Here is a 16218-nt window from a genome sequence, read left to right on the forward strand (position 1 = left end):
TGTGTCTCTCTCGCATCAATGTCTCTCCCCCCACTCCACTCTATCTGAAGATAAATGGAGGAATATCCTCGGGTGAGGATAAAAAAAAAAAAAGCACAGAAAAGAACCTAAGTTATTGCAGTGAGATTCTAGTTTCCTTTTAAACTTTTATACAATTTTAATGTGACTAAATATTTTAAAAATAAATCAAGCTAATTTAGAGGCATTTTCCCTTTGTTTCCGTGTAGTCACAGCTCAGGAATTTTTCACCTACTAATCTCAGATTCTACAATGTAATTTAAGATTTACAACTATCCAAACTTGAGGATCCAATATGTGCTTTATAGATGTCCAAAGCATTGGAGACACCCTCAAAAGGTAAGCCATACTGCTCCTTAGATTTGTGCTGCCTAAATCTCCGCCCCCCCCCCCCCGCCCCAATCCATCCCTAGGATAAGATACAGAACCTCTATTGCCTGACTCACCCTTGGCTCTGGCTGTAGTAGCCTTCGTAGCCTTCATAACTCTGTTCTGCATATGTGTCATCATATCCCTAGAACAAATAAAATGAAACAAAAAGAATCACAAAAAGCAGGGAAGGTAATTATATCCCATGGGAGGATGGCAGGTTTCTGTATTAATAGAACATGAAATTTCCCTCCAAAATGTTAATATCCATTGTGGAACAGTCAAGAGAGAAGAATTATTTAAAAAATATGAAGCAAACCAACCAACCAAATAAATAATAAAAACCTTCAAGTGTGGGGAGAAAATAAAGTACAAAGTTGAACTAGTTGTAGTAGTCGTAGTAGTAGTAGTAGTAGTGGGAGACCCTTGGTAAAACACTGTACATCAAGGCACAGCTTATTTCCTGTTTATACATATAGTAGTAAATCATGCTTGAAATGGAAAAAAAATCTTCTTATAGGTTAACATTCACTGCAAGAGAAAAGAGCAGATTCTGAATCTTACAGGCAGTCCCTGCCACCTACATCAAAGGCCAAGGCCCTTTGGCAACCTTCTAGGTAGTGGGAAATGGCACATTGTTCAAACTTCTTACATATTCTTCATATGTTTCTGGTGCAGGGGGTGGAGGCAAAGGTATTCTCTGGATGCCTGCTGTCCGTGCCCTTGGTGCCGGAGCACCCCTCACAGTAGGTGGCGGTGGCACTCCTCGAGTCACAGTGGCACCTCTGGTGATGGCTCCTCTCACTGGTGTACCACGCACCAAAGCCCCCCGAGGTGGTACAACACCACGGCCCCTGAAAAAAAAATTGTTTTTTTTTCATCCTTTTTGTTGAATTTATTGGGGTGACACCGGTTAACAAAATTATATAGGTTTCAAGTACACGATTCTACAACACATCATCTAAGTAAGTTTATTTTAAATGGAGATTTAAAAAATAAATAGGCTACTTTTTAAAAAATATATATTTTTTCCTTTATTGATTTGAGAGAGGAAGGGAGAGACAGAAACATTGATGAGAAAGAACATAGATTGGCCACCTCCTGCATGCCCCCCCACTGGGGATTGGGCCCACAACCTGGGCATGTGTCCTGACCGGGAATTGAACTAGCGACCTCTGAGTGCATGGGTCGATGTTCAACCACAACGGCTGGGCTAAATACGCTACTTATATGGTTAGATTTATTTACAAATTTTTGAGTTAGCTAGATTTTATGATACCTTAAAAAGACTACTATTGAAACATAGAGGAATATATGGGTAGGCAAGACACATAATGGAAGATTCCCTAGGTCCACAATGAACGGCTGGAGAGTCTGAACACTCCATAAAGATCAGCAACAAAAGGTAAAATTCTAAAGTCAGAGACTGTTTAAAAATGCTATAACTGTCCAAAATTAAAAGACCAGAAGTTTCAGCAGGACTGCTGCACTTAACTATGGCCAAAGTGCTCAACAGCTAGAATTCCACTCGATGTAGGACACAAATCCTGAGACCCCTTCTAAGCTGGAGATAAGAGCATGGCTGGATACTAGTCAAATTTACATCTTATTTTTGGTTGTTTACATTATTTTTACCTGGGAACCGGTGGAGGAGGAGGGGCAGCTCCCCGGCCTCTCACAGGCACCCCACGTCCTCGTGAGGGCTCTGGTACTCCATTCAAGTAGGAGAGCTCTAGAAACTGCTCCTGACAGATATCATCCATCATATCCTGAAAATGAAAGATAATACAAAGAGTGTTGTGTAACATCTCCACCTTTTTTAGCCCACATGAGCCTTGAATGTTAAGAACAAATTTGAGACCTGGACGGTTTGGCTCAGCGGTTGGAGTGTAGGCCTACAGACCAGAGTCCTGGGTTTGGTTCCCGTACCAAAAAAAAGAACAGATTTGAAAGCCCCAGATGAGGAAAGTACCTCATCTTCATTAAAATGTCATAGCTTGCCCAGCTGGTGTGGCTCAGTGGATTGAGTGTCGTCCCACGGACTGAGAGGTCCTGGTTCAATTCCCAGTCAGAGCACATGCTCAGGTTTCAGGCTCGATCCCTAGTAGGGGGTGTGCAGGAGGCAGCCGGTGGATGTTTCTCTCTCACATTGATGTCTCTCTCTCTCTCTCCCTCCCTCTCTTAAAAAAAAAAAAAAAAAAAAAATCAGGGAAGTTAAGGCAAGGAGGGGGTTGGGGGTGGAGAGAAGAGCAAAATTAAATAAAAAATATATATATATTAAAAATAAATAAATAAAATGCCATAGCTCTTCATGATGTGGTCCCTGCCTAGCACTACAGATCATCACTTCCATCCTCTCTCTAAGTATAACTTCCTTTCAGGCCACGCTGAACAATTTGTAGTTCAGAATCTGGCATATTCTTACATATCCATTCTTGTAAACAGTTTCCTTTTTCTAGAATAATATAATCCACTACCATCAAGCTGCACATACTGGGCATTATATAATAAACTTTATACAGATTTTACAGTTGGGAAAATAGATTCAGGGAATATAAAGAAACCAGCCTAAGGACAAAGAGCTAGTAAGTGGCAGACTCTAGATGCAAATTCAGAATCTAGGCTTTGAATCATTAGACTACAATGCCTTTTTTTGTCCACCTGAGGGACTCTAACCCACTCTTATGAGAGTTATTCTGACATATTATCTCTTTTGAAAAGCTTTCACTTGATGCCACCTACAGTCCCTCCTCTTTTCCCATAGCACCATGTTAATTTTCTCTACCCGAGCAGTTATCATCATTTTAGAATTCCTGGTCTGTCTTTCTCACTAGACTGTGAACTCCCAGGAGCCATTTTTGTAACTTCAGACCCAAAGCACCTACCATATATTTAACATTATGTTTGAAATGAACAAAGCTCAGAAAAGTGAAATAATAACTTGTCCAAGATGATGTGGATAAATCTCCCAGTTCAGTGTTGTTCTTACTGTACCAGGAAGTCTCTCTGATATAGTTAATGGTTCTAAGGGTAAAATGGACAACTCTGGTCATGGATGCAAAAATAGGGTCACTCTTGTTTCTTCACAAGAGAGAAAACTAGAGTCAAGTGTCACCTGTAAATCTTTTCACATATTTTCTGATGAGAGCAATTCAGTCTTTTTAAAAAATAATTTAAAAAATTAAAAAATATGTATTTTAATTTACTTTGGGGGTGGGGGGAAGAGGAAGAGATAGAAACGTCAATGAGGGAGAAAAATCAATAGCGATTGGCTGCCTCCTGCATGTCCCCATAGGGGACTGAGCCTTGAAACCTTAACTGGTGACCTTTTGGTGCATGGGTCGAGGTTCAACCACTGAGCCACACTGAGCAATTCAGTCTTAATACTACATACATTTTAATACATTCCAGGTGGATACAGCTTCAAAAATAGAAAATTCTAGTCAACACAGAGATGCCCCTCCATAATTCTTCACCTCCTCCTCCTACCGTACACATTACTGCTGCTTGAGACTCATAATGGAGAATCAAGTGACCAGTGACAGCCAATTTGCTTAGAGTCTCCCAACTGCCACATCAACACTGACGAAACACAGATCTCCCGGGCAGGTATCTTTTTTTTTTCAATCCTCACCCGAGGACACTTTTCCATTTTTTTGTTCAGACAGAGTGGGAGGGAGGAAGGGAGGGAGAGAGAGAGAGAGAGAGAGAGAGAGAGAGAGAGAAACATCGACGTGAAAGGGACACACTGAGTGGTTGCCATCCGCACAACCCAACCAGGGCCAGGGACAAACTGCCGAGGTACATGCCCTTAGTGGGAACCGAACCCGGGTCTCTCGGGACCGCAGGCCGACGCTCTAACCGCTGAGCCAAACCGGCCAGGGCTCAGCATATTTCTTAATAGGAATAGGTTTACAAGGCTTCCATGTAAATGGATCTTCAGTGCCCTGGCCGGTTTGGCTCAGCAGTTGGAGCGTCGGCCTGCGGTCCCGAGAGACCCGGGTTCGGTTCCTGCTAAGGGCGCGTACCTCGGTTGCAGTTTGTCCCCGGCCCTGGTCGGTCGTGCGGGTGGCAGCCACTCGATGTGTTCCTTTCACGTCGATGTTTCTCTCTCTCTCTCTATTCCTCTCTCTCCCTCCCACTCTACCGGAACAAAAAATGGAAAAATGTCCTCCGGTGAGGATAAAAAAAAAAAAAAAAAAAAAGAAATATGCTGAGACTAATGATAAAGAGGAGATGAGCATAGCATTCCCCTATAGTCTTTCAGAAATGGATGGCTCAGGATGCTTCAATACAACACTTTGTTCAAAGAGTCAAAAGAATTCCCTTAAGAAAAAATTTACCAGCTCTGGGTTTTTCTCTAGAATATTTAACATTGGTTGTTTCATGTTGAACATTGTAATGAAGACAAGGTACTTGGAAGCAAAACAGCTGCTGAGACATTTGAGAAAGTGTTGGAATCCTTGGAGCTCATCATTGTAGGTACATACTGCTTATCAATTTTTGCTCTACCAATTCTCACATCCTCTGACACCACATTTAGTTCCAAGTCCCTTATTTTACACATTTAAGAAAACCAAGAACTAGAGTTCACCCCCTCACAGTTTTAGTGAAAATATGATGCTTACTCACTTCTGGTTGAACACTATTGCAAATGCTTTCTAAGTTTCCACATTCAATCTTGGTTATTAAATATTTAATAGTAGTGTTAATTCTAATAACTACCAAGACTTGCTAAAAGGCAAAAATTGCATAATTTTCTATTTATTCAAAGAATGGACCCTGTCTATCCTAACTCTTCCTGGGCCTCAGTTATAATCTCAAAAGAGCTTCACACCAATCTGCTTAATATTATCAACAGTCAAGCCTGCAATAATCATGTATCTTTCAAATCAAATTCTATTTGAGTAAATTCCTCCAGGAGAAAAAGCCGTGAATACATACAGATCAAATTTAATCCATTAAGTCTGGATACTAGAAGCTTCTTTCTATTATCCTCTAGACTCTAAAGTCTAGAACATAAACCCTTGAGTGCAAGGGGTTTATGACCATCGTAGTCACTTTCCTATCCCAACATCTTGGTTCCACACTAGTACCAAAATATTTAGCTCAGTGAAGATACTGTTAAATCTTTGTTAACCAGACATTAGAATGCCAGATATATGTTGTAGAACTAAGATAGTGATATACAACTAAAACTACATTAGACAAGAATGAGTAGAGTAGCCTTGGGGCGTAGTGCTTTGAAAATTCGGTACAAGTTAAGGGACCACCTCAGGAAAATAAATGTAAGTGCAGAATTTGGTATGCAATTTCAGGCTATGCAGAGACCCTGGTTAAGAATCCCTGCCTTAGCAACAGCACAAGATCCAGTTTTCTCTTGCTCAAAAGATACAGTATATAGATTTCCTTACTGGTACTAGAAACTTCTTGACTTCCTCCATAGCATGTGCCATAAGAGCATAAGCCTCACATGGGGGTCCAAAGACTTCAATGAAGACATGCAGATCCATATTCAAATGGGCATATTTGGGGTCTCCACCTTTGCGCAGTTCTTCCTCCTGTGGAAAAACAAAAACAAAACATCACATCACACAGACTAGGGAGTAAATGACACCTTTAACCTCAAAGCCAAAGAAACAGCAAGAAAAAACCATAACATCTAAGGAATACCTATGCTGTGACTGGCGACCTCTTGGTGTGTGGGATGACACTCAACGAACTGAATCACACCAGCCAGGTCTTTTTCTATCAACTGATTTTCTTCCTTGGTTGTGGGTCACATTCAATAATCTCCATATGTTTAGCAAAAATTTTAAACAAACAAATAAAAGTGAAAAAAAAAAAAAAAAGCACAATCAAATAAATGTTAATTTATTTTTATGCCCATCCCTCTACCCCTTCCCTTTGACAACCAGCTTCTTCTCTAAGAGTGTTTGTTTTATTTATTTATTTTGTGTTTTTAGAGTACATATATAAATGAGAGCATACAAGTCTTATCTTTTTCTGTCTGACGTATTTCACTTAAGATAACACCCTCTAGGTCCATCCATGTTGTTGCAAATGGCAAGATTTCACTTTTTTTTCCTTATGGAAGAATTCCAATTCATGACATAAAAAAAATGAGGAAAATAGAAAACCACCATTTGAACACCACAGTAATAATAATTGCTACAAACAAGATCAACTGACTGTTAAAATCATTGGGTGAGGCCTGGCCAGTGTAGCTCAGAGGTTGAGTGTCGACCTATGCACCAAGACGCAGCGGTCGATGTTCTCTCTTGTCGATGTCTCTCTCTCTCTCCCTGTCTCGATGTGGCCTCTTTAATTTCGTAGTTGTAGGACTTCCATTTGGCTCGATTTCAGGTGGTTCTGAATCATGGTTGTGGGAGGAAGCGAGTATCGCATTTACCTATGCCGCCATCTTGACCAAAAGTCCCAGTTTTATTATTTTTATTAACTTATTTCTGTTACAGATATTTCTCCTTTTTCCCCCATTGACACACTCCTCCCCATCTTCTGAAGATTTCATTTTTTTTTAATGCTGAATAATGCCACACGCACACATACACCTTTACCCATTCATCTGTTTGTGCGTGTGTGTGTGGGGGGAGGTTAATCCTTATCCAACGATATTTTTCCATTGATTTTTAGAGAGAGAGAGAGAAGGGGAAGGAAAGAGGGGGAGGAGAGGGGGTGGAAAGAGAGAGAGAGAGAGAGAGAGAGAGAAACATCGATGAGAGAGAGAGAGACACTTCAATTGGTTGCCTCCTGTATGTGCCCTGACTGGGGCCAGAGATCGAACCTGCAACCCAGTTATGTGCCCTTGACAGGGAATCTAACCTGAGACCCTTAAGTGAGCAGGCCGATGCTCACACCAGCCAGGGCCCAATTCATCTCTAAAAAAAAGAGCCCTGGCTGATTTGGCTCAGCGGTTAGAGCGTCAGCCTGTGGTCCAAAGAGACCCGAGTTCAGTGCTCTCTAAGGTGCTGGCACATACCTTGGTTGCAGTTTGTCCCTGGCCCTGGTTGGGCTGTGCGGGTGGCAGCCACTCGATATGTCACTTTCATGTTGATGTTTCTCTCTCTCTCTCTCTCTCTCTCTCTCTCCCCCCCTCCCTCCCTCCCTCCCTCCCACTCTATCTGAACAAAAAATGGAAAGATGTCCTCAGACGAGGATTAAAAAAACAAGAGAGGGGCCCTGGCCGGTTTGGCTCAGCGGTTGGAGCGTCGGCCTGCGGTTCAGAGAGACCCAGGTTTGGTTCCCGCTAAGGGCACATACCTCGGATGCAGTTTGTCCCCTGTCCTGGTTGGTCGTACAGGTGGCAGCGACTCGATGTGTCTCTTTCACGTAGATGTTTCTCTCTCCCTCTCCCCCTCCCACTCTAACTGAACAAAAAATGGAAAAATGTCCTCGGGTGAGGGTAAAAAAAAAAAAAAAGGAGAGATGTTTTTTATTGATATTTTAGAAAGAGGAAGGGAGAGATAGAAACATGGATGTGAGAAACATCGATCAGCTGCCTCCTGCACACCCCCTACTGGGGACTGAGCCTGCAATTGGGGCATGTGCCCCAACTGGGAATTGAACTGGGACCTCTCAGTCCATGTGATGACACTCAAATCCACTGAGCCATACCACATTAGCCGGGCCCCATTCACCTTTGATACACATGTAGGCTACTTCCATATCTTGGCCATTATTAGTAATGCTGCAATAAACATAGGGGTACATATATCTTTCAAATTAGTGTTTTTGTTGCCTTCAGATAAATACCCAGAAGTGGAACTGCTGTATTGTATGGTAGCTCCAGAAGTGGAACTGCTGTATTGTATGGCAGCTCCATTTTTTATTTTTTGAGGAATCTCCACACTGTTTGCCAATCACTGACGGATTCATTCGTTAACAAGCATTTGCTTTTACTTTATTTTTTCCATCACCATTTATCCCTTTCTATGCCTCTTCTACTGCCACACCAAGCATTTGCTTATAAATCCCAGGCAGAGCTGTTAATCACCAGCCCTTATCTGTTTCATGGCCTGGGAAGTTCTAGAGGATGAAGGAAGTCAGGATAGAAAGAAAATCTCATGTAAATATCATTAGCTAGAATAACGCACTTCAGCCCTAACTGTATTCTTCTAGTGAGAAATGGGAGTGGACAAAGGAAGAGGGTCTGGGAAAACCATGCCCATCAATTAGACTGTATAAAATGAGTCCTGAAAGAGTGAAGTTTTTAGGCTGTAGCAAGTATGTCTCATCTAAAATTTGATTTTAGAAAGCTAAGACTATTCTGTTTCAGTGGGAAGTTTCTCAGTACTTACAAAGAGTATAACACATATGGGGCTGTGAAACAAAAATATATAAGAATTGGGTTCTGTTGTCAGGATTACTCATGGCTCCTTTTGGAATACCTTCTTTTTAAAAATAAATTTAAAAAAAATTGATTTTAGCCCGGCCAGTGTGGCTCAGTGGTTGACTGTCGACCAATGCACCAAGAGGTCGCCAGTTCAATTCCCAGCCAGGACACATGCCCAGGTTGCGGGCCTGATCCCCAGTGCAGGAGGCAGCCAACTGATGTTCTCTCTCATCCATGTTTCTATGAATTTTTTGTTGCCTTCAGAGGAAGGAAAAGGGAGAGAGAGATAGAAACATGGATGAGAGAGAACATGGACTGGCTGCCTCCTGCATGCCCCCGACTAGGGATCAGACCCACAACCTGGGCATGTGTACTGGCCGGGAATGGAACTGGCAACCTCTTGGTGCACTGGTTGACAGTCAACCACTGAGCCACACTAGCTGGGCTGGAATAACCTTTGAGCAGGCCTCACTTTCCAGCTGGCTATAAAACCAGACAACTAATCCTTAGACTTACCTGCACTTACACTATTGATTTCACTTTTCCATGTTACTGGAAAGGGAACGTGCTATTCACATTTTAGTGTTTTTAGTATGAATAAGTTTTAGCACAGCCTCCCTTCCAAGTTTTCATAGATAAGCTTCCTAATGCCATAGTTGCCACTGCTGTTCCATTACTATACAGTCAAGAGTTACAAAGAGCCCTCACTGGTGTGGCTCAGTGGTTAGAGTGTCAGCCCATGGACCAAAGAGTCATGGGTTCACCCTGGCCTGTTTGGCTCAGTGGTTAGAGCATCGTCCTGCGGTCCAGAGAGAACTGGGTCCGGTTCCCACTCAGGGCACGTACCTCAGTTGTAGTTTGTCTCTGGCCCTGGTTGGGTTGTGCGGGTAGCAGCCACTCGATGTGTCCCTTTCACGTTGATGTTTCTCTTTCTCTCTCTCTCCCTCCTGCTCTATCTGAACAAAAAATGAAAAAATGTCCTCGGGTGAGGATTAAAAAAAAAAAAAAAGAGTCATGGGTTCAATTCCTGGTCAAGGGCACATACCTATGTTGCAGGTTTGATCCCTGGGCCTGGTTGGGGCACGAAGCAACCAATCGATGTGTCTCTCTCACTCTCTCATTGATTTTCTCTCCCCATTTTTCCCCTCCCTCCTTTCCACGTTCTCTAAAAATCAACCAAAGAAATACCCTCAGGCGAAGATTAAAAAAAAAAAAAAAAGAGTCAGAAAAAAAACAATCACCAGGGCACATGTGGGTTCTTTCAGAGTTACGAAGCAAGCAAACTAATTTGGTCTGTAAACTCCTACATCTGATACAAATTTAAAGGAGTTACACTCTGTACATATACAAGTACTAGCTTCCATAAGACATCCATATTGGACCCTGGTCTACAAGAAGGCATTAGGTTATTTTCTTGCTTCACTATGTGAACTTACCTTGGCTTTGTCTCTCATTGAGCCCTTTCCCAAAACAGAGATCTTTGCACCAGTCTCTTCTTGCAGTCTTTTGATAGTATTCCCTTGTGGTCCAAGGATCTTCCCCACAAAATTGAACTGACAGAAAATAAAAACAGACTGCTAAATATAGATATCCCTATAAAACATTTCCATATGTATCATCTCATTTGATCTTCAACAACCCTATAAAACAGGTAGAGTTCCATTCCCATTTTACTGAAGGCTATACTGAAATTGTATTGATAAAGTGATTAGCTTAAGGTTATGAAAGTGGTAGTTACTAGACTTGATTCTGGGATTCCTGATGTTGTCTGGTGCTCTTTCCATAATATCACACTGCAACCCCTAGTACTTTAACACACATAAACATTTTAAAGGAAGTCACCTAAGAATAGACACATGCATTCCATTTTTAATACTGTTTTTTTTGTAAACCAAATATAACTAATTGCTTTCCTGAAAAAAAGGAAAAAAGGAAAGAGGAGGACAAGGCATTATTTTAAACAGTAAAACTTTGAGTAAGAAATAAAATTAACTTCATCTTGTCAAGGATTTATGTTATAATTTCCTTTATTTTAATTTCATGTCAATCTTTTGACAGAGCAACTCTTTAGGGTTCAATTTTTTCTCTCTCTGAACTTGCAGCCAGAACAAACACTTGAGAAAGAAACTGTTTTTGATAATAAGATTATTATATTTCTTTCTTGGGTACAGCTTTGCAATTAGCTATGGACTTTTTTGTTTCAAATGCCAGGAACAAGTACACACAAGCACGGAAGAGAAGCTTCACAGGCTTACGTTTCTGATGCAGCATGATCTCTAGAAGTCATTAGCCCACAACTCACAACTACAAAGACAACTCAAAGAAGTGAGGCACTTTTTGCCTTACCTTGGGATACTGCTTGACAGGTATCAGTACCCGTTCCTTCAGCTTCATGTTCTTATGAGAAAATAAATCCAAGTAATTCTCTTCGTCGTCTTTTTTTGAAAGCCCCTTTTGAATCTTCTCAATTTCTGAAATAAAAGAAACAGAATTTAACTGAGTTTTGTTTTGGTGAATAAAGTTAAAAATCCAAATCTGCGTAAATCAATTAACATGGAATATCATGTAATGACACCAAATAGTTCAGATGAATGTGCTAATTTCAGATAGTGACTAAAAGTACCAAAGCTATATATGAAGTTGACCAGGAAACCCAAAGCCTGCTTCCAGTGAGAATAGTTTGCTCTTTCACCTCCCACCTGAATGTTTCTACATCAGAGACATTCAAATGTTTCTTAGGAAAAACAGATTTAACAAAACTAATGGTGAGAGACTGGGGAAAGAGGAGTAAATAAACTAAAAAGAAAAATATAAATCTGCATCATTAAAAAGTACAAAGTCTTATCTTGAAGAAATAAAAGTCGCCTGGTTGGTGTGGCTCAGGATTGAGCATCGTCCCATGGACTGAGAGGTACCAGTTCAATCCCTGGGATTGCAGGCTCGATCCCCAGTAGGGGGCGTGCAGGAGGCAGCTGATAGATGTTTCTCCCCACCCCCTTTCCTCTCTCCCTAAAAAAATCAATAAAAACATATTTAAAAAAAGAAAAGAAAGAAAGAAAAGTCAACAGTTTAAGCCCTGGCTGGTATGGCTCAGTTGGCTGGGTGTTGTCCCATGCACCAGGAGGTTGCCAGTTCAATTCCAGTCAGTGCACATGCCCAGGGCATGTGCAAAAGGCAGCTGATCCATGTTGTGTTCTCATACAATGGAGAGTCCCGTTAAAATTCCACTGTGGGCCCTGGCTGGTTTGGCTCAGCAGTTAAGAGTGTTGGCCTGCAGTCCAGAGAGACCCGGGTTCGGTTCTGCTAAGGGCACGTACCTGGTTGCAGTTTGTCCCCAGCCCTGGTTGGGTTGTGCGGGAGACAGCCACTCGAAGTGTCCCTTTCACGTCGATGTTTCTCTCTTTCTCTCTCTTCCTCTCTCCCCCTCCCACTCTATATGAACAAAAAATGGAAAAATGTCGTGGGATGAGGATAAAAAATAAAATTCCACTGTGGCAGCAGTACTTTGGATAGTAGTAGTCCCTAAGAGTTGTTTTTTTTTAAATCCTCACTGGAGGACATTTTTCCATTTTTTGTTCAGATACAGTGGGAGGGGGAGAGAGAAACATCAACGTGAAAGGGACACACAGAGTGGCTGCCACCTAGTCCCTAAGAATTTGAAAGACTTGGTTCTTATTCTGCCACTCACTAGTTGTGTGAACTTTGAAAGTTATTTAATTGTTCTGATTTTCAGTTTCCTCATTTATAAAATGAAGACCATATCCACTTACGAGGTTGCTATAAAAACAGAATAAAATAACTTAAGTACACATGCTAATTAAAGCCCATTTCTTGGGAAGTATTGACATTGCTAACCCAAATCCAGTCAATGTCTTAAAGGGAAAAAAAATACACCAAGGTATTTTCAATTTGCAGGTTAAGGGTAGTTTCATCAGATAGAAACTTAGCATTCCAAAATATTTCCTATCATTAGGGAACTTCATCCACCCATCCATTTCCAGTGTTTGTGCTTTTAATTTATTTTTTAAAATATACTTTTATTGATTTCTTAGAGAGAGAAGAAGGGAGAGAGAGAGAGAAACAATGATGTGAGAGAGAAACATCAATCGGCAGCCTTCCGCACACCCCCTACTGGGGATCAAGCTTGACACCCAGGCATGTGCCCCCGACTGGAAATGGAACTGGGACCTCTCACTCCATGGGATGATGTTCAATCCACTGAGCCACACGGGCCGGACTGTCTGTGGTTTTTAAGGGGGCAGATGAAAGGAGAGATACCAGTATAATCATTAATTGCTATTTGAGACTTACTAAGGTCCAGGCACCTATCCTATAAAGTATAGAAGACACAACAGAACAAGTCAGATAAGGTCCCTATCTTTGCTATGTTGATACTCTGGAGTTCCCAGTTAATAAAGTTAGCAATGAAGTATAGTCATGTGCTATGACAGGAATACTAACAGAGATGGGGGCAGAACATGTAGGTACGAACGACAATTAAAAGGTTCTATGTGGCCCTGGCCAGTTTGGCTCAGCGGTTAGAGCGTCGGCCTGCGGTCCAGAGAGACCTGGGTTCGGTTCCCGCTAAGGGCACGTACCTCAGTTGCAGTTTGTCCCCGGCCCTGGTTGATTGTGCGGGTGGCAGCCACTCGATGTGTCCCTTTCACATCGATGTTTCTCTCTCTCTCTCCCTCCCACTCTATCTGAACAAAAAATGGAAAAATGTCCTCATGTGAGGATTTAAAAAAAAAAAAAAAAAAAAAAGGTTCTATGTGGCCCTAGCCCATTTGGCTTAGTGGTTAGAGCGTTGGCCTGAGGACCAAAGAGTCTAGGGTCTGATTCTGGTCAAGGGCATATACTTGGTTGCGGTCATGCAGGCAACCAATCAATGTCCCTCCCTCCCACTCTCCCTCCCTCCCCCTCTATCTGAAGATAAATGGAAAAGTATCCTCAGGTGAGGATTAAAAAAAAAAAGTTCTATGTTGTCCTGGCCCATTTGGGTCAGTGGTTAGAGCATTGGCCCAAGGACTGAAGGGTTGCTGGTTCAATTCCCAGTCAAGGGCATGTACTTGGATTATAGGTTCTATCCCCAACTCCATCTGGGGTAGTGCGGGAGGCAACCAACCAATGTCTCTCTCTTACATCAATGCTTCTCTCCCTTCCTCTCACTTACACTCTAACTAAAAATCAATGGAAAAATATCCTGTGGTGAGGATTAACAAATTAATTAATTAATTAAAAGGTTCTATGGTCCACTAAAAAGAGTAAAAAAAATTATAATCCCACCCTGGCTGGTGTGGCTTAGTTGGTTCAGCATCATCCCATGCACTGAAAGGTCGCTGGTTCGATTCCCAGTCATGGCATGCTCAGATTTCAGGTTTGGTTCCTTGTTAGGGTCATGTGGGAGGCAGACGATTGATGCTTCTCTCTCTCCCCGTCCTCCACCTGCCTTCCTTTCTCTCTTAAATAAAATTATGTTCCCTAAAGTCAGTGGAATATTCTAAATATCACAGACTGTTCTCCTTATAATATTCCCATAGTGTTTCTATCTTCTATAATTTTAAGGCAAGGGGTTTCAAACTTCGGTATGCATCAGAATCACTTAAACTAGATTTCGGAGCCCAAATCCTAGTCTGGGATTTGTGTTAGAAATTTGTATTTCTAACAAGTTACCAAGTGATGTTGATATTGCTTGGAATAGGGACCACCCTTTGAAAATCATTGGTTTAGTTTTTTTTCTTTAATCCTTACCCGAGGATATTTTTCTGTTTATCATCAAATAGAGCGGGAGAGAGAGACACACACACATATTGACTGGTTGCCTCCCACACAACCCGGACCAGGGCTGGGGATAAACCGCAACCGAGGTATGTGCCCTTGGCTGGAATCGAACCTTAGACTCATTGGTCCGCGGGCCAACACTATACTGCTGAGGCAAACTGGCCAGGGTTGCAGAATGTCTTTGAAGTAGTAATTTTTAAACCAAACCAGCGATGCCCTGGCTGGTTTGGCTCAGCAGTTAGAGCGTCAGCCAGCAGACCAATGAGTCTCGGGTTCGATTCCAGTCAAGGGTATGCACCTTGGTTGTGGTTCATCCCTGGCCCTGGTCTGGCTTGTGCTGGAGGCAACCAGTTGATGTGTCCCTCTCAAATTGATGTTTCTCTCTCTCCCCCTTTCTCTCCTTTCCACTCTATCTGAAGATAAATAGAAAAATATCCTTGGGAGAGAATTAAAAAAAAAAAAGACATTCTGCAAATTTAAAATTTTAATATTTGAAGTACATGGATGAAGAAATAAAGTTACTTTGACCCTCACAGACTTCCTAAGAGTTTAGAATTTCAAACAGAAGGCTGCCTCTGTTTATTAAAAAGCCTACTTCAGATGTTATAGTATACAGTGAGCTAAATGACCTATTATGTCCGAGAGCACATACTTCCTTGCACTCTGACAATTAAAACTGCTAGTCACATTCTAAGTATTCTTAACTGAACATTTACTCTTATGAAAAGAACTGTAAATGGCAGTGCTCTTCACAAGCCTATGTTTCATCGCTTGAAATAGAAAACAAAGCTGACCTTATAATTAACAGACTAAATGCTTCATTCAACATCTTATTTGTTTGCTCTTTTACTCGTGGTAACTTCCACCCCTTCCCACCTTCTGCTAATATTAACTTTTTGTAGTCACTAGTTTGGGGCCTACCATCTCTGAATGTACCCTTTCTTGAGTTTTCAGGCTGGAAAACTCTGTACTCAATATTCATAATTTCTAAGGGAACAAATGTCATACTTTATCTATGTCCCTAGTGTTTTTTAATTGCTATCATCTAGTTAGGCCCTTCAGCTGTGTTTTATATCGCTTTCCAGAAACCTGACTTGGTTAGTATAAGAAGACTCAAAGTCTATTAATCTGTTATACTTCTACAGGAGGCAGGGCTACAAAAACCAAACCCAGCAGAAAGGTTTGTTTATATGCAATGTAATGTGGCCTGTGAATTTAAGGCTTTTTTATAACATGGATCCTTCTGCTATATTTTGAACTAATCAGATATTAATTAGAATCCCTATGTCCAATTTATCGCACAGCTTTTAAAAGAATATTAAAACATTTTTAGAGAATTTAAAGAACAATGATTTACGTAAAACTGAGAATTGGAAAGAAAGAAGAATCAGGGGAGGTTAGCCTAGAAAGCAAAGGACTAAAGGGCAACTTGAGTTTTCAAGAAGAGTCATCCTCTGTGTTTGGAAGGGGAAGGACTGAACACTTATTTAATACATACTATGTATCAAATACTGTATAAATATTACCTCACATATCCTAAAAAATAACTCAGTGAAGTAGCTGGTACAATCTCCATTTTACAACTGAGGAAACTGAAACTCAGAAGTTAAACTGATAAATCACAAAAGCTACTGAAGTACCAGAGTAAGGATTAAAACCCAGGCTTTCTCTAGCTTCAAACCTCATCCTTTTATTAT

At 41.3% G+C, this 16218-nt stretch overlaps 1 protein-coding gene across 5 annotated transcripts in view; it reads right to left on the reverse strand.

The window, feature by feature from the left end:
- Positions 1-16218, reverse strand: part of KHDRBS1 (KH RNA binding domain containing, signal transduction associated 1) — a 42636-nt gene that overhangs the window by 15713 nt on the left and 10705 nt on the right. For 3 of the 5 annotated variants that reach the window (XR_004958890.1, XR_004958889.1, XM_036255863.1), the window contains exons 2-7: positions 11087-11211; positions 10177-10293; positions 5802-5948; positions 2023-2156; positions 1040-1241; positions 465-532 (exon numbers count right to left, since the gene is read on the reverse strand). Coding sequence is in view for 2 of the 5 variants with exons in the window: in XM_036255863.1 (XP_036111756.1) it covers positions 465-532; positions 1040-1241; positions 2023-2156; positions 5802-5948; positions 10177-10293; positions 11087-11211 (793 nt within the window). In the remaining 3 variants the exon portion in view is untranslated. Of the gene's footprint in view, positions 1-464; positions 533-971; positions 1242-2022; positions 2157-5801; positions 5949-10176; positions 10294-11086; positions 11212-16218 lie in introns of all 5 variants that reach the window. The other 2 variants (XR_004958891.1, XM_036255864.1) reach the window with 2 other exon arrangements.

Source organism: Molossus molossus, unplaced genomic scaffold, assembly GCF_014108415.1.
Source record: "Molossus molossus isolate mMolMol1 unplaced genomic scaffold, mMolMol1.p scaffold_m16_p_12, whole genome shotgun sequence".
In the NCBI taxonomy this organism is placed as follows: Eukaryota; Metazoa; Chordata; class Mammalia; order Chiroptera; family Molossidae; genus Molossus; species Molossus molossus.